The sequence below is a fragment of the Coturnix japonica genome, chromosome 21 (assembly GCF_001577835.2).
Source record: "Coturnix japonica isolate 7356 chromosome 21, Coturnix japonica 2.1, whole genome shotgun sequence".
Lineage (NCBI taxonomy): Eukaryota > Metazoa > Chordata > Aves > Galliformes > Phasianidae > Coturnix > Coturnix japonica.
This window is the reverse complement of record NC_029536.1, coordinates 2,764,845-2,787,745: the sequence shown is the minus strand read 5'-3', so window position 1 is coordinate 2,787,745 and position 22,901 is coordinate 2,764,845. Positions and strand designations below refer to the sequence as shown.

The 22,901-nt window shown below is 47.2% G+C and overlaps 1 protein-coding gene across 5 annotated transcripts; it reads left to right on the top strand.

Annotated features, from left to right (window-relative positions):
• Positions 1 to 1,570: 1,570 nt before the first annotated feature.
• GPR157 (G protein-coupled receptor 157) lies at positions 1,571 to 22,322 on the top strand. 5 transcript variants are annotated; one of them, XR_004309466.1, is made up of 8 exons: positions 1,571 to 1,890; positions 6,463 to 6,735; positions 8,365 to 8,505; positions 8,957 to 9,055; positions 9,669 to 9,875; positions 10,270 to 10,348; positions 11,279 to 13,231; positions 19,202 to 19,314. XR_004309466.1 is itself a non-coding variant. In XM_015882781.2 (5 exons), exons 1-4 carry the CDS (start codon positions 14,964 to 14,966, stop codon positions 21,128 to 21,130), a joined length of 1,008 nt encoding a protein of 335 aa, XP_015738267.1. In that variant the 5' UTR covers positions 14,885 to 14,963; the 3' UTR covers positions 21,131 to 21,172; positions 21,551 to 22,322. The 5 variants fall into 5 exon arrangements, 1 of the variants encoding a protein (XP_015738267.1); XR_004309465.1 differs by lacking the exon at positions 1,571 to 1,890 and adding an exon at positions 1,934 to 4,272; XR_001559289.2 differs by lacking the exon at positions 1,571 to 1,890 and having other exon boundaries at positions 4,295 to 6,735.
• The last annotated feature ends 579 nt before the right edge of the window (positions 22,323 to 22,901 follow it).

Genomic DNA, 22,901 nt, shown 5'->3' with positions numbered 1-22,901 from the left:
AAATATAAAGCAAAAGTGTCTGGGCATGGTGCTGTCAGGGTGACAGAACAGCCTGTGTGCTAAAGGCTGCCCCTCTCCACTTGCTAACACCTGATTGCAGGCTCAGTTATTTGCTTCTTCTAATGTCAAATGCTCAGTTAGATGTTTCAGCTTTTCATCTGATTCATTTTCTTCTCTAGTCTTTTATGAATTGGAAACAGGACTGTGTTTACATGCAGAGGACATGGGAGTATATTCAGACTGTAGGTGCAGCTGTAATTTGCTGTGGGGACATTTCTATTAGACTCTTGTTGCTTCCATGCAGTTTTAGACCTTGAAAATCTGAGTTAGCAGTTTTGCAGCCAGAGAAAGGATGTAGGTCTTTCTAATCCTGAATCTGGTTTCTGTAGTGCTAAACTTGTTCTTTAGCTGGCATTCTGTGAAATGATATCGAGAATGGAAGTATGGGGCATGGCTTGTTGGAAGGGTTTCTTTAGGCTTACAAGACATTGAATAATAGAAATGATCACTGTGCTACTCCATGCCTTTTTCTTCCATGCTAGCTTAGCTTTCTGCTGTGGCATAGCAGACAGCTTCACTTTGAACAGCTGTCTAGCATCCCTAACAGATGCTCTTTGTAGAATCTGTTACTTAAATTGAAAGAATTACTGAATGTTTCCTCAGCTTAAAGTAGGCTTCATGTTTGCGTTGTTCCAAGGGTAGTGGTGGAGGCTGTGTCTGCAGTGTATTCACTGATACCAGTTACTTTGCTCTGGATTAATGGCTGTACAACCGAAGAGACTTTACCCCCACCTCATTAGCCATAATTACCCTTTACAACGTATGCATATGCAGGCATGTGCACCTGCACCAGCAGACAGCCTATGGAGAAACAGCCTGCAAAGGAGCTCAAGAGAGCTGGATCTGTATCTGAGCTGTCAGGTCATTGGGTTGTCCTCCACTGGCAGCTTCTCTTAGGCTTACATTCAGGTTCTGAGTGGTTAATGAGTCCTGGTCTCCAACCTTCATCCACTCAGTTGCTACAGGCAAAACTTCAGCATTGAGTGAAGTAATGATATGTTTAGACCCCAGCTGTTATTTCAGGTCCAGCTGGCAGATGAAATGTGCCTTCATGCTCTCAGACAATGGCAAATAAAGAGGTATCTGAGTCAGGCTAACACACCCTTGCTGAGCTGATACTTGTGTTAACTTCTGATAACACAGGCTTTGAGTTTATACACACAGACAGTTAATCCATCTCTGCTGAAGTATGTGAGATAAACTGAGGGCACTTGTTCAAGCATATGACACATCAGTTAGATGCTTTTCCCATTCACTTGTTGCTGAAGTTTCCAGCTTAGACTCCAACCAAGTTATTTCCACAAGGGCAGATGTAAAACAGGTTACTGTGGTTTGTCAGGTTTCTATGAAGATCTTGAGCTACATTTCAGCCATCTTACACTTCGCTTCTGGGAAGTGCTCATGAGACAACGCCAAAGGGCTTGTTGAGTAGGCATGAATTCTTTATATAATAAATACAACTGTGAACACAATAAATGCTGTTGTACATGCAGTATTTATGTCCATTACCAGGCCAGAGCTGCATTTAAGGCAAATGGTTTCTATGTTTGGCAGAAGTGGATGTTTGCAGAGTCCTGCTGTTCTTACCTGCTCTTCTGAAGGATACCTGGAAATGTATTTTGGGGAAAGCCTGAATTCCTTACCTGCTTAACCTGGACTTTGTTGTGTTAAAGGAAAGTCCTTTCTAAGGGGAGAGACTAGGTACTGAGGTAGTGTGGAGCAATGCAGCAATCTGATGGTACTGTTTTGCCCTTGGCAGGTGGAGTGGCAGAATGATGCATCATGTCTTGGATGTAGGATGGAGATCAACAGACTGGCACTTTGGAGAGGGTAAGTAATCTCCCTGTACTTAAATATCTGTCTTAGCTGGCATTAAAACCTACTGCCAACATCTGTATGCATGATATTGTGATTAAGGATAACAGTGAAGGTAACGTATGAGTTACCTGTTTAGTTGAAGCTGCATCTCTACACTTGGCCTTCAGCCTGGGTTTTTCTGCCTCCATCTGCTGCAGTTGTGCAGCTGCAGTCCTGGAGCAGCAGCATTCAGCACTTCTCCAAGCAGTGCTTCCTACCCTGTAAGCAGGTTGTCTGAAGGCAGCTTGGTTTAGCAATAAGGGCGCCCAATGTCAATGAGATGGGTTCAAGTGCTTCTTAAGAGTCATAGGGCCTTAAACTCATCAAGTGTAAGCTGAGCTGAAACTACATCTGTTAGCTGCTCTCTGCACTCTGGAGAGCTTCCATTGGTGATATCCATCCTTTATGAGCCTGGGAAGGATTATGGCTCTGAAGTGGCGACAGCTCTTTCAGGTTAGAGGCAGCAGTTGCCCCTCGTGGGGCAGGATGCCAGTCTGCCTTCAAAAACTGTTCATTCCTGGTGCCAGCGTGCCTGTGGGGAGCTTTGGATTGCTGGCTTCCAGATATCTGTGCTTTAATGAGGTTGTTAAGCTTAATCTTTCTATTCAACTCTGAAGTGTCTGAACTGTCCGGGCAGCGATCAGAATTCCCTTGTTCTGTAGTGGCTGCAAATAAATGCGTATTCACAGTATTTAGATCTCCTTGGGTTATGTCCGACTAATACCCACCTGTGCTTGCCAAATCCCAAGCATTTGGCTTCAAACCCTGCATTCAGAGGGAGCTCCAGGCCTGTTTAACCTGCGGTGATGCCATAATGCCAACCCCAAGGAACCAGCTCCAGCCTCAGGTGTGCATCTGGGGATACTTCTCTGGAGCTGCAGGGAGATGATGCTCCTGGTGATGGCTGCTCTATGGGATCAGAGGGGGGGTAAAGTCATTTTACACACACAAGTGTTACAACTAATCCAAGCTGTGTCATTGCAGTGTGGTTCACTCAGGCGACCTCTCATCTTTCTATGCTACTGTTGCCTTTTTAAAGTGTTTTTTTGTTTTTAAAGCTTTTTGTGTTCATTTGGGCTATCAGAAGCAGCCCTTGCTGGGCACTGACTTGCAGGGTTGGGGGCATTTGACCTCTGGTGAAAGCTTTGGTGTTTGTGGCACTTTCTAAATGGAAGGTGCAATCAATTGCTGTTTGTAAATAAGCCAACAAGTAATTACTTGTTTATATAAAACCTGTGGGAATCATTAGCTTAGAGGCAGAGATAAGGCATTTTCATCCCCTGGTAAACCATAGCCTTGCTGACAGGGAGATGCTGGCATTTCAGGGCAGCTGGGCACAAACCTCCTCTTATATTCAGCCTTTTTCTTACTTCTAGAATAGGCTTCCCTCCCATGCTTGTCACTCTGGCCAAGAGGACTTAAAATCCATGGGAGGATGGTAAATGTTGGCCTGGAGTGTGTTTAATAGACATTTTAATTCTTGCCCCTCTTCCCAAAATAGGGAACTAGTGGATTTCTTTTCCTAATGTACAGGTTGAGAGCAGGTCATTGCAGCCTGGCAGGGTCTAGCCGGGCTTGCTAGAGTGACTCGTCAAATTTATGCCCTTAACAAACAAAACCTTTGGAGCTGCCCAGCAGTGCAGGGAGGGGTTCAGCAGGAGGAACTGAAAGCAGCGGGGCTGAGCAGAAACAGATGCGGGAGATGCTGTTGCATCCACTGTGAGCTGGCAATTAAAAGCCGCTCGGGTGCGAGGTGAAACAGCCCCCTCCGAGATCGCTGCAGGGGTGGCCATGCAGGCTGGGGAAGCGGGGAAGCCTTCCGCCCCCCGACGGGGCGGGCAGTGGGGCTGGAGCGGTGTGACCCACAGCCGGGAGGGGGGGAGAGGCTTCCGTGGGACTTGTCTGGGCTTGTTCAAGCTTCTGCCCGGCCCTGAACAGCTCTTATCGGCTGCGGATGGATGCAGCCCCGGGCCGGCATTGCGCCCTGCGAGCCCCCGCTGCGTCCTGCCTGCTGCGCCCAGGTGCGTGTTTGCGTGCGGTGCCTGCTGCTGGCAGCCTATTTCCAGCGATGCTGCTGGCTCTATAGGCTGTTCTCCTAGACATTTTATAATTTAAAGGGTAACGTGGGCAAGGAGAGCTCTATTGTGTGCTGTTCTATCCTTCTATTGAGCAGGAGAGAGCACCTTAGCTATACCTGCCCGTGGGTGCCCTCTGTGTTGCTCACCTGCTCAGGTGTCTGTGCAGACTGCCCGGTGGTATTGTGTGGTATCCAGGCAGCTATTAGATTACATGGGAGGTGAAGGCTTGCTGGTTCAGATGAGAATTGAAGACACAAGGAGTCGCTTCAGATCAGAGGTAAGTCAGTACCCCAGCCCATTAGAGCTCATTGAAGTACATCTGTGTGCACCAGCACAGGCCTGTGCTTGGTGGTGTTCCCATTCTGCCCATGGGACATGGGAGCATGTACTGTTTGGTTATGATTGTCATTCTAGGGGAGCTTCCCTAGCTGTGCTGCAGGCAGCACTGTGCCCTTCCCCAGCCTTGGTATCAGTGTGTATCTCATCTGCTCACACAGATGGGGAAGCCAGAAAGTGCTGAAAACAATCCTGGTCTTCACATCTCCCCTGTGGTTTGGTGGTGCATGGGGAGCACCTTTCAGCATAGAGGATGATGGCAACTTCTGTCCATGTGGGTTTGGAAGAGAAGAAAGAGGCAAATCCAGGTGGAGGCTGAGAGATCCTTCATTGCTCTGGCAAAGGAGGAAGCTGTGCTTGACAAGCAGGAAAGGACAGAACTGTGACAAAGCGAAATGTGTGCTGTGAGTCACTCTGGCGGTATCTCCCCGGTCCCAGCAGATGTATTGCAGGGGGCAGGTCAGAAACTACTTGATTTGGTTAAACCTTGTCTTTCCCAGGCCTACCTAGGCTGTAAAACCACAGGCTTCTTGACTGGCATGCAGAGTAAGCATGCGCTGCTGGAAGCCCTTGAATCCGGGTTTATGATCTATGGCTGATGCTCATGCATTGCTTGGTTAATGACTCATGGGTGCTTAGGTGTGGTGCACAGCCCTGGGAGCTGCAGCACACTGTGCTCTGCCCACCTCTCTCCTCATGCACTGAATAAGCAGGACTCCATAACAGCCTGGATGCTTTGCTGCAGAATGGAGCCAGCCAGGGGATGGAGTATCCTTATTTCCAGGAGCTATAGCAGTGTCACAGCCTTGGATAGATCCGTCTTTTTCAGGAGTCACTGCTGGAAATCATTCTGAGCCACATTTCTATGGAGATTAATGATACTTGTGTAGATGTGAGAGCTAACTCAGCTGTTAGCAGAGCTGTGAGCTGCTTCTGTATGCTCCAGAACAGAATACTTGTAAAGCCCTTCTCTAAGGTGCTATACAGGAAGATCCAATGTTAATGGCATTTGACAAATGGCCGTGGAGCAATATGTGTCAGAATGTGAGCTTCTGCTAAAGGCTTTGGGTGATGAAATTCAAGTTGTGTGGGTTTTGTTAAAGTTAGGTAAGCTCTGGGAGTGAGGGAGCGTTGTGGAAAGGAAAGGGATAATATGTGGGAAGTTCAGTGTGTGAAACACCAAGGTGTGTCAGCTCTCTTGATAACACAGGTGCTGGCTGTCCTGACAGTGAGACTGGGCTGTTTTAAAGAGCTCACCATTGGAATTAACGTGTGAGTGCTGGGTATCTCTGAGCTTCCTTAGGAGAGAGGTGGAGGTGAAGGGCAGGGTAAACCGGATCAAAAGACAAGTTGCATGGAATCCTAGAATGGCTTGGGTTGGAAAGGACCTTAAAGATCATCCAGTTCCAACCCTTCTGCCATGGGCCTCGTGCAAATGGTGTATGGGGCATCCACAGCTTCTCTAGGCATCCTGTGTCAGCCTTACCACCTCCACAGTGAAGAATTTCTTCTTTACTTCTAATATAAGTCTACCCTCTCTTAGATAAAAGCTGTTACCCCTTGCCCTGTCACTGTGCTCCCTGGGACCTGACCCCTCTCTAGCTCTATTTTAGCTCTGTTAGGAACTGGAAAGCTGCTGTAGTGCCTGCTCTTACCTGGCAAATGAATTGCTTAACTCTGCTGTGGAGGAAGGTACGAGTCCAGTGCACTGTGTGTGTGGGAGGGTTTCTCCTGCACTGTATGTGGAGGAGCTCAGTAAGCAAGGTGTATGATAATTCAGTGGCTTTTTCTTGTTTCAATGTGGGGATTTAATGTTGCATAAGCCAGTGAGATTAGCCAGGCCCAGCAAGACCTGCAAGTGAAGATTGATTTGGATGAGATGTGGTAGATTTTAATTCCCATGCCTTTTAAGGGGTGGGAGAAGTGAACCTGTTACCAAAGGCTGTGTTGCTCTGAACTGAGTGGCTAGCTGAAAACAAGGAGGGTTAAGAATGTGGCAAGCTATGGCACTGCCTTGTGCCCATTGATCTGCCTGCTGCTTACCCATCCTGGGCAATTTTTGCCTGTCTTTACAGAAAGAAGTTGGTATTGGTAGTGTGCTGTGCTTTCCCTTAGTTCTGCTTTGTTTCAGACAGCCCGTGACTCACTGTGAAGGCATTGCCCCATGTTCCTACAGCCTTGAGGCTGGCCTGCAGGACTGGTGGCAGAAGGTGGGGTGGAGTTGAGTTGCAGCTCTATCAAGAAAGCCGGAACTGCCTGAGTTAGCAGTGACTCTGAATAACCAAGCAGGTGTCTGCACCTCCCTGGAGCACCGTCCCAGCGCTGGCAGCAGGAGGCTGGAGTCAGAATGGAGCTCCAATGGACCTGGGGTGCTGCTGCCTGCAGGATCACCTCCTACAGAATGGTAAGGAACAGGTAAATCTCTCCTCTAGGGCTCCATCTCATAAGGAAAGCTTCTCCTCTGTGATTAACTGAAGGCAAATGGGAAGTGTTAAGCAGTTTGTCTTGTGCTTGGGGGATTAGTATTCTGTAGGAAGCTGGGAGATGAGAAGGAAGTACGACCATGTTGAATAAGCATTGTAGGAGTTGTAATGTAGGACTGTTCCATGGACAACTTGTTTGCATCCCCCCTGATGTTACAGTAGGAGATGTTATAATAAAAACTAGTTTGTAAAACGTAGGAGAAACTAACCCAAAACCCAGGATCTGCATATTGTAGGGATATGTGTTAAATCAAAGTCAGAATTCATCAAATGTATGATCTTAAAATAAGGAACCTGTCTTTTAAATTACAAGTAAGGAAAACTATTTGGACAAGTAAGATGTTTACTCTTCTACCTGAAGGCTGATAATAGCAAAGCCAAGCAGCTTTAGGAGTTGGGACAGAATTTGCTCTTGTTCTGCAGCTGCTGCAGGAGGTTTATTAGATGGCTTGAGGATGGTTTTTCTAGGCATGGTAGTTCATCCTAGTCAGCAGAGTAGGCTCAGCTAGACAAAGCTTTTGAGTCTGTGCTGTAGAAATAGACAGGGATTCTGATATGCCTGTATGAAAAGATTGGAGTATCCTGATCTAGTTTAGAATTTAGCCTTGCTTTAAGTAGGCAGCTGAGCTGGCTGATGTGCAGGAGTGTCTTCTAACATAAATATTTCTGAACTTTGAAAACTGTCATTTAATCTTTTCATTTGAGTTTCCTCCTGTTGCTGAGTTTCACCCAGAAGTTCCACAGGTGAAACTTGAGTTTTGCTTAGCCTTAAAACAGGGGTACTTGAATCCCCAGTGAGAGAGGATCTGCTTGCATCAGGCTTCCAGCAGTTGTTTCCACCTTCAGAAAAGCCCTGGGTAATTGTTCAGGTACCAGCTCAAGGCTTGTGAGTGGGTCAGTTGAAGCTTAAAACTCCCCTTGACAAAAGGAAGATGACAGTGCAGGGAGTGAACTTGAAATAAATGTGCTTGATGAAACGCAGCTTATGGTATCACATAGCTCAGTGATGACAGTGATTCTGCAAATCTTACCTGACTGGACTTTTTACCTTTCTTGGAATGCAGTATTTCCGTAACAGGAGAGAATTACCATCCTCCACACCCCTCAGCTTGTTTTATAGTTATGCTTTCTTTACTGGCCAATTCTGTGTGCTGTTATGTGATCCAACAAACTTGTTCCTGTTGCTTTGTCACCCACAGGGTAACACTGAGGTCACTGTGAAGTGAAGCAAGTCTTGTGTTATCTAGTTTAAAGGGCAAACTGCCTTTTGAAGGGGAATTTGTAGCCCTTACCTGGTAAATACAGGTAGAAATGTGACATGTAAGCTTCCAGTGGCACCCCTGGCTTTAAATTGTACTCCTGCATGCTAACCTGCATTGTGTTTTCATTGTTTCCAGTCCCAGTTCACTAAAGCAGAATGCTGTCCTTGTGTACACAATAACAGTAAATTTGCCAGGTATTAGACTAAAAAGAGGTGAAAAAGATTTGGTGTTACACAAGCTGCTGAACCAAGAGAGGTCCTCAGCTGATTGACCAGCATTTCTGTACAGTTCTTCCAGCTCCGGACTAGCCAGACTGCTTGGTTTCCCTGTGAGACTTGAAAGCTTGCTGCCCATGCCCTCCCACAGCAGCAGACAGTTTCAGCTGGGTGTTTCATTTGTGCTTTTCCTAAAGCAGTGAAACTCCTACAGGTAAGAAGTGGCAGAAGGGATGTCAAATGATTTGAAATACTAAAAGCAGGATCGCTGTCTGCCGCACGGATACAAGGCTGTCCCCCAAAGCATCTTTCTCTGGCCCTGTTGTGCTTAATTTTTAGTGGCTCAAAAAAGTTCTACGGTTCCCAGAACAGCCAATTCTGCAGTCTCATTTCTCCCCAGAGGAGGATGAGAGATGAAGTAGTATCTTCCTCTTCTGTACCTGATTGCTTTGCTCTTCTGTAGCTGTGCTCGTCCCTGACCTGGTAATTGCCTTTGAGGTAGTCTGGTTTGTTCTGATTCTGATGGGAAATGCTGGATGGATGATTAGGTCATTGTTTAAACAGACAGCTAGTTCCAGAGTGGGACACATTTTCAGGGCAAGAATGAAGGGACTGTTGTCAGGTCTTGATTTTGATGTTTTGGAATTGTTTGCTTTCTTCCTCAGGGTGAAAAGGCTTACAATCAAGAAGTGATTAGTTAATTAATCGCTGCTGTCTTCTGGGACACAGGGAATGGAGCCATTGTTCTGTTATCGAAGTGCCTGGTGGGTATCTGTGCTGTGCTGTAGTGTTTGATTGGTGTGCAGCTGCAGCTCTTCATTTTACCTTTGTCAGTCACCTATCACAGTATATAGAGGACACGAGTTCTCTCTGTCACCTGCATTGCCATACTGTTCAATGGAAGCCACTGAACTTCATCTCATGACTTCATGATAAACCCAACAGGTCTGTCCTGGGTTACTGTGTGTTCTCTGGAAGAGCATGTACAATGGATGCTCGCCATTCTGAAGGCTCGGTGACAGCCAGGGGCTTGGGATTTTAGCACCTGCTTCTCAGTTTGAGGTGTTGCTGAGTCTTGCCTTTCAGTTGAAGCTCCCACTTTTCTTTGTGAGATGGAAGGCTTCCAATACTTGATGCAAGGTGAAACATCAGAGCAGGAAAGAATTTTGTCATGGTGCTGCATCTTGCTATCCAAATGCAAACTTATCTTCTTTGAACTTTTGGTGTTCCTAACATGGGGAGCAGTAGGACAGAGAAGGCTTGAATGTCTCAGAATGTGTATGGAGCATTAGCAGAGCCTTGCTGAAAGAAACAGAGGGCTGGTGAAAGCCGAAGTGAACTTGTAATCATACAGCATATTTTACCTTTATATTGCAGTGTCACACAAGGCTCCCTAGGAGCAATAACCTGCTTGTGAGGCTGTGATGCAAGAGTTGAGGAACTGCTTTGCCCTGAAGGTTGCCTTCTCACATGTTCAGATGTTTCCAGGAACTGAGGAGTGCAGGACTGCTGGATAACACCACATCTAGAGCACCTCAGGCTGTTCGACATGGATAATAGGAAACTCAAATGGCTTTAATGCATGTGAGTATTGGTTCCTTTTTTCATTTCTTTTTTTTTTGCAGATGGTTGTGTTTCCAGTGAGTTTTCCTTCTAACACAACATGTGACTTAAGAGCAAAGCTGTGCAATCAAGTGAACCCAGCAAGAGTTCAAACAGTCTTGTGCTTTAAACTATTAAGCATCTGGAAACACTTCATTGTTCTGCTGTCTTGCCTGAACGGTGTTGTGTGAAATTTGGGAGCTGAGATAGAGATTGCAGACATGGAAACTGGTTTATCTTGCTAGTATTTGTAATGCAAGACTGGTGGTCAAGAACAGAGTATCTGTCAGCTTGTAGCTTTGAGCTTCTTCTCCCATGAGAGCTGTTTCTGTTAGTACTGTTGCAGTTGCATCACTGACTCCTTCTTTGTCCCCAGACTCTTCCCTTCTGTGAATGAGAAGAAAGGAGAAGACTGAACATCCTGCTCTCACTTCTCTTCTTGCGTGATGCCAGCTGTGAGTGTTTCTTTGGCAGTGTCTTAGCTGGTTGTTGTGAGCAATAGTTAAGGAAGCAATCAGCAAGTATACTGCCCTAGAAGTGCTACACATTGTTGGGCCTGCCTCAGATCTCCCTGGCATGAGAGGTAGATGGGGATCCTGGTTGGGTTGCTGCCCAGATGTGCTGTGTTGCATGGGAGCTTGGGTTGTCTGAAGGAGCAGAGGGCTCACTTAAGAAATGCTGCAGGATGTGGCCACTGCATCAGGCACAAATGAAGAAAAGAAGATAAATGTTGCAATTTGAATTGCTATTCCTTTTTCCTTTCCACATGAGTATTACTGAGAACAAAATTCCTGCTACTAACACTGCAAAAAAGCAATACTAAATATTGGGAGAAGGGCCTGATTTTAGCGAGAATTCATCTTAGCTTCAGGGTCAGGCTGGTAATGTCAAGTTGGTTTTGAGCTATGGGAACAGCTCACTTGTAGTCATCATTTCTGTTGGTTGCTGGTCAGCAGGTATATATAGCAAGTATATGCAGTCAGTAGTCAGGCACCCTTAGCTGATCTTTCTGGAGAGGAACTAGATTTTAGTGATGCAATCAGCTGTTTCTCCTTAACTTGTGTCTGTAGGAGTGAGACGAGGGAGATTTCTTGAAGACAAATTTAGGGTGATAGCAGCTATTGTGGGGGGTGGGGAATGGGGCTCCACAAGCTCAGCAGAGGGCAAGTCCTTGCCAAAATCTAGTTGACACTTACAGTACCTGTGCAGAGAATGAGAGCTTTCATTAATTCTGATGTAAAGAGATTGGCTTTGTTTAATATTCTATGGTTCCTGCTGACTTGGCTGGGTGTCATAATCCAGGGATGTCAAACCTTAAGCCTTTTTAAGAACATGAGCTATGACTTTGGTTGCCTACACTTCTGTATGCCTTCTTTTTTTTCCAGACATGAACATAATTGCACCAATTACAGGGAGTTGTGCAACTTTACGAACTGTCTATAAAAGTTCTGCACTTAGAAGATGGGTGGCCAGAAGGGAGCAGAGTATCCTTCTGTTGCAACTCTTCTGAAGCTTCATCTCTACCTTTGCAGGGTGTTTGTCATGAAGCAAATGTTTGGAGTTAGTACACCAGCTTTCATTGACTGACTATTACTTTTGATGGTGTTTTAGCTTTAGGTTTATTCTTCATTGAACAAAGATAGCAGTCAGTCCCACGCTTTCTGGGGAGAAGCAGGATGTGGTTCTGCTTTTTAACTTTACTGCATTATAGGTAATAAATGGCTTTAAAAAATCACTGCACTGCAGAGTGCCTCTCTGTATTCTCTGTAAGTGCCTTTTATAGTGCTCTTGGCCAAAACAATGCTACTCTGTATGATATACAGACTGGAACGTGGCAGAGTGATGGACAAACACATGGAGCTCAACCTGTCTCACTTACTCTGTAATTCCTGAGCAACTTTGTGTTAATACAGTTAGAAGGTTTGAGTTACAGTATATAACAGTGCTTTGATCCTTAACTTTGGTGTGGTAGTGTTCGAACCAGGATGGATAGTAGTGTCTGTGTCTGACACATTGCAGATGTCATTGCAAATTATATTCTATATGCTCTCTGCTACCTTGGGAAGAAACCCATGATGCAAACAGCACTGAAAGCTGTGTGTCATTGATGTGATGTGGTTGATCCCCTAGTTAGACAGATAGTAATAGTTGCCCACAAGTCTGGGACCTGAGCAGTCAGCACCTGCACATGGTGAGGATCTGCACATGGTTTAAATGCAAACATTTAGGCTTGGCTCACTGAAGGTGAGGAGTGTGGCCTGGTGCTTTACTGCACATTTCCAGAATCTGAAGGTGACCCTGAACTGTAGTGGTTGAGTGGCCTCGTGTTAATGAAAGAACTGAACTCCTGAGCTCTGTTTTACACCATTTCCCCTTTGCAGAATTGTCTCTTTGCTGCTTTGTACTTCAAACAACTTGTGTGAAGATTTGAACGAGGCTTCTGGCACAGGGACCAGAGAAGCTGGCAAACCTCGTGACTTCCACTTGAGGAGGCTTCTTATTAGCTTTTATATCCTTGTCTCATCTGTGTTATAACTACAGGCTCTGGGCAGAGCTTTCTCTCACATGATACTGTGTGTACTTCTAATTCAATCTATGGTAAAGATTGCACCCCCATAATACAAGTGTTTAGTCTATTTTCTTGTTGCTATTGTTGTCTTCTAAGAAAAACATATAGACAACAACTCTTACATCTGAAATATGGTGTTTTCTTTTGACATACTGTTGGACTGTAAATGCCTTTATTTTTGTGCAGCCGCAGCAAGCGGGGACATCCCATATTAATCTCCTAATTTAAATTGGAAATGAAAACCTGCCATAACACTGGGGCCATCCTTAATTCATTGATTGTGCTGGCTGCATTCCAGCAGTGTAGCTAATTACATTCTGCCCACATCAAACCGTCCTTGCTGTGGTGGCTTTATTTTTTGTCAGTTGCTGGCTTGAATTTTTGTGTAGTCTCTGCAGCCTGACTTCACATTTCCAGTGCTAATGGAAAGCTGCTTACAATGACTAAGCAGCTCTCCCTGATGAAAGGGAAGCCCTTGGGTTGCTGGGCAGAGCCAGCACAGAGCTGTATGTAATCTGTATGTAATATGTATTCTGTGTCATTCTACATGGATTGCAATCCTGGTTCCAGCAGAACTGTTCTGTATATAACAGCCTCCCACTGTGCCCAGTTCCCAGCATGACCTTATGCATGTGAACGCAGAGCTGTTTGACCTCAGTATTTGCCAAGGAAAACCCTTCAAATCTCCGAAAGCTGCTTTTTCTTCTGCCAAGAAGAGCTGCACGAGAGCTGCCTGCACTATCTGCACCTGTTTGGCTGTGCCTTGTTGGTAAGTGTTCTAAATAGATGCACAGGGAATGCATCTCGTTCTCTATGTGGGAGTTCTGCAGACTTTTTGCTTGAGTCTTTTAAAGCTGAAGAAGCTGTGCTCTGGGAGGAGCAGCTACTGAGAAGCTCTGGAGGCTCTGATCATCATCTTTGATCGTTCTGGAGTTTCTCGAGCAGCCCTGAGTGTTGCCCATGAAGCTTGTAGTGAAACCCTGGGCTGTGCTTTGCTTCCAGCTCTGCTGGGGGTGGGTGCTGCTGTGGGATATGGCAGCCTGGAGCAGCAGTGACCCCTCGTGGGCAGAGGGATCGGGTTGGGAGGTGTGAGGCTGTAAGCTGTGCTAAGTCTCTTCATTTCACGTGTGTCCTCTGAAGCTGTGATGCACTGTCTGAAGTGTCCAGAGCAATCCTGTTTGCTCAGCCCTTGGTGAAGGCAGAGTTGATGTACAGGTGTGTAAGAGGAGCTGGAAAGAACCTAGGGCTTTGCTCAGGTGCTTTTCCCATAGTCTCTATCTCAAAATGCATCTCTCAGTAAAACAGGACAGAGTTGGAATTTGCGTTTCCAATTTAATCATCAGATTCCAAGTTAAATGTCCGATATTTCCTTCTGTATGATGGTAAAAGCTCAGGTCAGGCCACGAGTTGTGGGAATGGATTATCTTGCTGGACTTCTGAATGAGGCTGCATTGTAAAGCTGCATCCATCACTCCAAAAAACCCAGTGCTCAGAAGATGAGGTGGTCCATGTGGATGTTTGCTATGGGGGCATCTTGTTTCTTTGGTGCTGTAAAAGTGGAGGAAGAAAAACCAAAGGAAAGGAGGAAGCCAAAAAAAAAACACTGTGTAAGAGCAACCAGTGGGAATGCAGCACTGACTGAACTTCGTCATGTGGTTTTCTTTGGGTCAGATGGCAGCTAAAGAAAGTCTGGAATAGCATTTAGTGAGAGCTTCAGGGTCAGACTGTGCTCGGGGGGAAAAGCAAGTCTGCATTGCTGCAACTTCCTTTTCCTATGGAGATCACACAGCAGATGTCAGGCTCCAAAATGCATTTGTTCTAAATGTGGTTTGCACTAAAATGCCAATAGTGTAGAAAATAATAATAAATAAAGAAGTTCAGTGCTGGTTATTGGGATGTACAGTTCTTAATGCAGAACTGGTCAAAATACAAGAAATAAAACGTTGTGGATCCCCTTCTAAATTTGGAAGATGGGGATGTAAAACTGAAAGTGCACCGTGGCAGAAAGCAACATGCAAACAGTGAACTTGTTTTCTGAATATCTTTCTGTCCCTGATGGACGTGCTGGGCTGTGGTGGATGCTGCTGAGAGAAGCTGGGAGGGTGTCGAGGTGTGGGGTGGGACATGGGGTTCTGTGGGTCAGCGTTAATATGAGTGCTGGGATGCTCTGCTGCTGTCCAGCAAAGGCTTAAGCTGTGTTAGGGTTGCACCTGAAGCACTACGAATCCCCTGAGCTGAAGTCGAGGGAATCGAGTAAAGCTTTGAGCTTCGCTGTGGTCGTTCCGGTGGATGTATCTCCGAACCTCCTGCCGTCCGGTGCAGCAGGCAGTCCCGCTGTGCCTTGTATTTAAGGCAACGAGCCGGCTGCGGGCTTCCCGGGGGCGGGGCGGGTTGCTCCGTCTCTGCCGGCCTCCCTCCGTCCCTCCTCCATCCCTCCCCGCTGCCCTCCTCCCTTTTCTTTCCCCGCACGCCGCCCCGCATTACCCGGCTCGGTGCCCGGCATGCCGCAGCCGCTGCCCCCCACGCAGCTGTACGCGGCGGAGCGGGCGGCGGTGCTGACTTCGTGCGTGTTGTCCTCGCTGGGCTCCGGGCTCCTGGTGGGCACCCACGCTTTGTGGCCGGAGCTTCGGACCCGTCCCCGGGAGCTCCTGCTCTACCTCTCCCTGGCCGATCTCCTGTCCGCCCTCTCTTATTTCTACGGGGTGCTGAAGGACTTCGACGGGACATCGTGGGACTGCGTGCTGCAGGGCGCCCTGTCCACCTTCTCCAACACCAGCTCGTTCTTCTGGACCATGGCCGTTGCCCTCTACCTCTATCTCACCATTGTGAGGGGCTCGCCCACCGGCTCGGGCTTGCTCTGCTGCTTCCATGTCGTGAGGTGGGTGCTGTGGGTCCTGCGGGCCCCTGCTCACTCCTTATAGGGATACGGTGCCTTCCTCGACTTTCCTTTGGAATATGGGGTTTGCTGCTTCCCAACTAACCCACCCTGCTTATTCCCCACTACCACATCCAAGGGAAGTTGTGAAGATGTTCAAACAGTTTGCTCAAAGTCATACTAAGTGTGACAGCGACTCAAAACTGGCTTCTTCCCCCCGCAGCCTGCTCTCACATCCCAGCAATCACAGCCCAAACTGATTTGCAATCTCTGCTCTGTTTGAGCTCCGTTAACCAGATTTCCCACATGGGCAGCCTGTTTGTCTGTCCCCCCATCCCTTAGTGACCCCAGCACTACTGGGAGAGCACCATCCACACTGTGATGGATGGAAGCATGGAAGGTTGTTTTGGCACCTTTGATTGAAAGCCCACAAAGCAGCCCACAGTGGAGCTTGGTGTCTTGGTTGCTGCTGTTCATTGAGCTGATTTTCCACATCGTGTTTAGTAAAAGCCTTCATTATGCAATTTAAGCTTGGGTAATCATGTGCTACCTCTGCGCTGAGCAAAACAGTGATCCCTCAGTGCTCGGTGCTGCCAGGCTTTTGCACTATGTTGTGTGAGGAATGATTGGGTTTAAAGGAAAAGAAAAAAGCATCAGCTTAAGGAAAGCAGTATGTTTTCTTTGGTCTGCCCTCTCAATGAATGTCACGTTTTCTTTTCAACTTCATAAGTAACTCACATTCTGCCCAGAGCTGATGTTTGGAGCATCTTCCTGCCTTATGATGTATGAAAAGCAGAGCAGACCATCATGGACCTGTTCTCTTCCCATCGCTTCCTGACACATCCTCCTTCTGCTTCCCTGCATTTCCATCACTACCTGAGAACTTGTCTGTATACACAAACTCTGGGCATGGTGTGTGATGGGGGCTGTCCCCACATGTTCCAATGCTTCAGGTTCCTCCTGGCTGCATCCTGTGGTTACGGCTGGAAAATCTTGTTGTGCTGCACAGTCAGGATCTGCAGCTCACTTTGCAGGTTGCCTGTGCAGTCACACAGCAACCACTGTGTAAAGAGTTGTGCTGAGATACAGGCCTGGAAGGGATGGGAGGCAGGACAGGATTCTGTTGGATGTGAGCTTCCCAGTCCTTGCCAGTGAGTGTTTGTAGCAATGAGTATGTGTCAAACATTGAACATAACCAGACACTTTGCTCTTATTGCTGGGCAGAGCCGGCTAAACATCTGTTGGAAGTCAATACCTGGAATTTTTGTAGGGAAATGAGCACGTTGCTAGGATGAAACCTGATCAACAGGTTTGTTCCTTGCTGAGTTGAGTCATGGTACTGCATTCACCTCTCCTGGAGATGCACAGGGCGACTGCAGGCTTCGCTTTGGTTTTAAATCTGTGCTGATCTCAGATGAGCTTTGAAAACAAGTTTGCAGTTTGCTTTGAAAATACCTGTAGGACTTGTAAGGGTGTAAACTGTGGGATCCAGAAGGTCGGTTTCTGGACAGCCTTGTTTGTTCTGAGTTCCTGAATCTCAAAGCATCACTTGGTTGGGTCATGGTTTCTTTGCTGTGAGCACCTGATCCAAGCTGAGTGTGAGGAGTGGAGCAGATCACACCTTGGGACTGCTGCTGGCTTCGTCTCTGATAGGCTTCGTCTCTGATAGCCATTGCTGTTGACCTCTGAAATGCTTATGCTTTGTGATGGGGCTCTGGAAGCTGACTTTTCTCTCTTAGAGAACAAAAGCTCTGCTCCCCTGCGGGAAGTGCCTGCATGTTGCTGTAGGATCTGACCTGTGCAGGCTGACAGCGGCAAATCTTCCCTGCTCGCAAGAGCCAATGGTGGGGGAGAAAAGAAAAAGCACCTGTCCAGAGTAAATCAAAATGTGGTGTTGAGCAATCTGACCCCAGGCATGCTGAGGACAAGAAAACCAGCAGGGCTTGAGCCGTGAGCAGCTGCAATGTAAGGGTTCTTGCCTTAACTTGCATGAATGCAGTAGTTGTTAATCTGGAAGGATATGCTGCATTGTATGTATTTGTATTAATAGATTGTGGGGTGTCGTATGAGGGAAATAGGTGCTGCTGTTTCTGCCTTGGGGATGGAATTGCAGCCTGCTTTCCCTTTTATCATTGATACATTGATGGCATTCAGATCTAAGGCCCAGCCTACATAATTACCCTTAGAGGTCTGAAGCAGAATTTCTGCTACTTTGTGCTCTTTTGGATCCTTTTAATTCCAGTCTTCAAGCACGCTTTGGGTGTGTATATTGTATACAGATCTGGTTCTTTTAGATCACTATGAAGCACTGGTATTTTCCAGTAGGGTTTCTTAAGAAAAACCTAATCATGAGTCTGTTCTCCTTTCCACTTTGTTAAATCATTTCCAAATAAGCTGGAGATAAAGAAGTTCCTTGAAATGCCTGCTTTCTCTCTAGAGTCCTTCTAACTTCCCTTTCAGTTTGTTGTCCCTTGTACTTGTGATCGCCTCCTGATCCCAATATGCTGCTGCAGTGATAATGGAAGCTCAAATCACGCTCCTGTTGTATGGCAGTTCTCTTCCCCATTTTTCCTTATGCTGGTTGGATACCTGATTTCTTTTTCTTTCCAGACCCTCACTGGCTGTCTGCTGCTCCATCCTGTAGCCTCTTAATGTGTCTATATATCCTCACACTGCTCTCTTTTGTATTTATACCCAGTAACTTGACCCCATTTTATCTTCCTGTATCATTCTCTTTCAGTTTCAGGTCTCTGTAAAGGTGATTATTTAAGCAAATTAGTTTCTTAATACATTTCTTTTTTCCTTCATGCATCTGGAGAGACTGGGAAGATCATGCTGGAAGCCCAATCTATGCTCTGTGCCTCATAAGCCTCTGCAAAAGCTTTTTGGGAGGGTGAATATGGGAAGGGCAGGAGGTGTGCTAAGCTGAGAGCAAGCCAGTGTTACAGCCACAAAGTGATGTGAGCTGTAATGGGGCAGGACATGTAAAGTCCTGGGTATATACAGCAGCTGGGAAAGGGCTTGGGTGTTTTACATTTGGCTTTGGGGGAATCTTTCAGTGTTTGCTAATGGCTTCTTGTGGGCAGCCTGAGATGCTGAGTGAATTAACCATGCACATCAACACAGTTACTGTTCTGCTAAATGCTTCCCTATATTATCATCTGCTGTCAGGAAAGAAGCTTAAGACAAAACAGCTCCGAATAATGTGAAACTAGCTCCTCTCGGCTTGATTACTTCAAATCCTGTTACCACCAGTGCTTTCCTGACAAGTAATTCTCCCTTTGTCCTTCAGAAACTACTGCTTTGCTCTCAAAGTATCGACTGTGCCCCCGTTAAAGCAAACAAAATAATCAATACACAACTATTATCACCAACGGTGACAAAACAAATATTGCAGAAATGACATAATAGAACTGTAGATTTTTGTCACCTGTGCCAAGCATCACTTAGGAACCAAAGTAGGATTTGACTGCTTATGTTTTGAGAGCTGTGAATGGGCCAGCTGGCTCCTGCAGGATGGTCATATTGCACTGTGCTTTGGCTTGCTGAACCTTGGGCCTCCCCAGAAATGGATGGGAGGAGTGGATGGGATTTCTCTTGCCTTGCTGCGCCCTGACTGCTTGTGGCACAGGCCAGGTTCTGGTCCTCATTATGGAACATTGTTGTATTTCTTTCCTTTGTGTGTCCTCTGGGGTTGAGAACCTAGGTTGAATTTGAAATGGGACTGCATGGGCTCACGCTCCGCATCGATGTGCTGTCAAATACTTGCTTGTCGCTGTCACTCTAGGCCTGATGCAGGTGTGTTGGTGCTGTGATTCTCCTAAGGTTTATGGGGACTGACCTTGCTGCTTGTTCTTTCCACAGCTGGGGAGTCCCCCTTGCCATTACGATTGTGGCTGTGGCTCTGAAAAAGATTGGCTACGATGCCTCCAATGTTTCCGTGGGCTGGTGCTGGGTCAACTTGGATGCAGAGGATCGAGTGCTGTGGATGCTGCTGACGGGGAAAGTCTGGGAGATACTGGCCTATGTGACTTTGCCCGTGCTCTATATCCTGATCAAGAGGCACATCAATAAGGCGGTGAGTGCTTTGCTGTGTGCAGCTCAGCTTACAGACTTATTATATGATTGTATCCTCCGGTGCTCTGAACTTTTTGCTGTGTTTTAGCAGCTCTATAGACAGGAATTTCTTCATACGCTGCTGAAATATATCCACCGCTGATTCAGCAGCCTATAGCATCGTTATACAGTGGCTTTGCTCCAGAAGAATGTGAAAGGCTCTTGAAAACCTGAGGGGTTGTGGAATGAAATGTGAACCCTGCAATAGGAATTGGAATTGTGTGAGGGACAAAACTCTAATCAGTCATCCATACGGTTCCACTTGTACCAAGCCCCTGGCCTTACCTAACCATTGAAATCAGATAATGTGCTGAAGAATGTTGCCAGCGCACACCTTCTTGCTGTGGTGAAGCCATAGCAGTGATAGTAGTGGATAAACACAGGGTAGGATCCCCCTGAGGAGCTCTAACAGTCCTGAACCTTCCCAGGGGAGCTGGGGCAGGTTTACTCGTGCCTGTCACCCCCACCAGACACAAAGCAGACAGGACTCAATGTTCCAGCAGCTGTCAAAGACAGCAACGTGACTGTCTGGAAAGCTGATCCTTGCCAGCCAGGCTCACCCTCCTGCTCTGCCAGGGACATGCTCTGCTTTTCGCACTCCCCTCTGACCCTGGTGGGCAGCAGCACTGAGAGCCACCCTCAGTGCTCAAAGCAGCTGCACAGAGAGCATTCTGGACTGGAGAAGCCTTTTCCTAAGAGGAGTGCATGCTCTTAAGGCTCAATCAATGGGTTTTGTAGGGGTAGTTCTGGCACAACCTGAGAAATGGTGGCAGTGCTGCTATGGGGGTGACATACATTATGCACAAAAGGGGCTTTCTGGCTTTTTGTTCACTGTTGTGTCTCTCTTCCATCTCCTCAAAAGCGTGCAGCTCTCTCAGAGTATCGTCCCATCCTCTCAAGAGCACCTGCTCTTCAGCCATGGACTTCCACAGCAGACAAGAAGTTGATTCTCATCCCTGTCATCTTCATCATCCTCCGCATCTGGAGCACTGTGCGCTTCATTCTGACGCTCTGCAACTCCCCCGCAGTGCAGAATTCAGTCCTGGTTGTCCTGCATGTGAGTGTTGTCGAGACAATTCATTAGAAGGAAAGTGTGGGAGGGGGATAAAGCCCCGTTGCTCTTAATGCCACGCTTTGTGCCAGGATGCTGGCATCTGCTCTGGGATGCTCAGCAGTGCTGTTCTAGCATCATCTAGTGGGCACTGGGAGTACATGCAAGCGGTGTGGCTGCTGGTAGGGGAAGGGAAGCAGATTTAGAGCAGCAGCACTGGATACCTGTCCAGTCAGGGCTGCTTTTGGATGCAAGGCAGTATTTTCTGTGGTGTTTTCCTCTTGTAGGTGGCAGTTGCTGACTCACAGTACTGCAGCTGGTCTGCCCAGCAGTACTTGGAAGTGCTCTTCTCTTGGAAGTGCCAGTAGGAGCAGCACTGCTTAATTCCTTTCTTGCCCTTGCAGGGAATTGGAAACACGTTTCAAGGAGGTGCCAACTGTATCATGTTTGTCCTCTGTACGCGTGTGGTCCGGGCTCGGCTGCTGTCCTCCATTTGCTGTTGTCACCATGATGACATGGGTTGGCCTTGGCGAAGCTCAAGCAGCAGCCGGCAGCACCCAGACCCTGCTGAGAGCCTGGACGTGCCAGACCCCGAGCGGACGAAGCCCCTGCTGTCCAGCACCTGAGACTTGGCTGCCTGTATCTCAACGCTGATTCCATCCTTCTGGGTAACCTGCCTGTTCACTGCCTCACAGTCCAATGCAAGGGTTGGGAAACAGCAGTTGACAGAGGGAGAAAAAGGGTTCCCCTGTGGAGCAGCTCTTGAATGCTGTGCATTCACCTCTTCTCTACTGTATGGTTTGGATGTATTTAGTGCCCCGAGTGTTCATCATGTGGTAATGCAATCCCTTCCTGCCATCAAAACCAGGACTGGAGCAGTTCTGTTCTGAGCTAGTTGTGAAGGTGGCTGAGCTTGGGGTACCTGGCTGAGCTTTAGGAATGGATCCTCCATACCTGTTTCCAGCTGCTGCAGGGGATGCCCCTCGTTCCAGCCTATTCTGGCTCAGGGGAAGTGCTGGGTTGTAACTATTCTTCATTTCATGTAGGTGTGGGATCATCCCTGAGCCCCACAGGGGGAGCTAAAGCCTGGGGAAAAGCATCGCTGGAACAGCAGAGTACAGTGATGATGTCCCACTCGTGTGGGTTCAGATCCCTGCTGCTGCAGTCTTGGACTTTGCTCGGGATCCTCTGGAAGACACTGTGTGGCTCACTCCAGCTTCCTGGTTTTCTTCCCTCCTTCTCCTCTCCCTTCCACCGTACATCTTAAGTTGTTTGGAGTTTGGCTTTTCCTTCTGACAGGGCAAATGTGTTGTGAGTTCTGGGGTGAACAAATGTGGGTGTAGGGAAACTTTAGTTGCTGCTGAATAGGACTGACCTGGGTGTGGGTTCCAGTCCTCACTTGTGAGCTCTGCTGGGAAAGCTCTGACCTGGCTCACACTCTTCACTTGAACACAGACAACAGTGTGCAGACGATGGTTTTGTGGTGGAGATGGATGGTTCCTCTTCATGCTTTATTCCTCTTTCTCAATGGTCACGGGTTGTTCCCAAGGTTTGTGTTGGCTGCATGGGGATGTCTGAACTCTGGGTGTCCCAGCCCGCAGCAGGGAGGATGCATCTGGTGGCTGCACCGTGCAGGGCTGTGCTCTGTTCTTGCCATGTGGCTGCTGGCTCAGAGCTGGGGAGGGTTGGTTTGTTTGCTGTTTGAAGGTGCTGTTTGACCCTATTGACAATTCCTGGCTTGTGGGGTTTTTTGGTTGTTTTTTTTTTTTAAGGTATTTTCTCCAACATCTACAAAATAAAGTTTTGTTTCTTTATCAAGGTGTTGTTCAGGCGTGTTGTGATGGGCCTCTCAGAGCCATGCAGAACGTGGATGAGAAACTGTTCCAAGATCTTCCTTCAGATTTATTGTGTGCACCTTAAAGGTTGTTCTGGAGGACAAATCTCTTGTGTCTGTGTAGACGAATGTCTCTTCATATCTCTCTTGTGTGCATAGCATACAAAACCTTTCCGATCTTTTATCAGTTTGAGTAACCTGTTCACCACTCTGCGTTACAATGTTTGATTCCCACTGGCCAATGCTGTGAACTGTGATAAGATCCAAGCGTGTGGGTCTTGCTTTCCGTACACGCTGTTGACCTTATGGGCTGTGTCTCTTCAGCTATGGGAGATTACAAACGTTATCTAATCATTAAAATACAAATTGAATTCCCTCCATGTGAGGCCATGCTGTAAAGTATGTGGGAGTAATGCTGGTGAGAGCTGGAGCTTTCCCAGGCCTCGTCCAAATAGAGAAAGTTCAGATGTTTAGGGGGAAAATGGGGCAGGCTGTCAGCTGAGCAGTGCTGTGTAAGTTGCATTCATTCCAAGCAGTGACAGAGCTTTTCTTGGCTTAAAACT

Bases quoted from the DNA above. Each gene is read 5' to 3' on its own strand.
- GPR157 (XM_015882781.2), top strand. From the start codon at position 14,964: ATGCCGCAGCCGCTGCCCCCCACGCAGCTGTACGCGGCGGAGCGGGCG. The intron at 19,416-20,315 runs GTGAGTGCTTTG...TCTCCTCAAAAG, and splicing joins AGAGGCACATCAATAAGGCG to CGTGCAGCTCTCTCAGAGTA. The intron at 20,511-20,908 runs GTGAGTGTTGTC...TTGCCCTTGCAG, and splicing joins CAGTCCTGGTTGTCCTGCAT to GGAATTGGAAACACGTTTCA.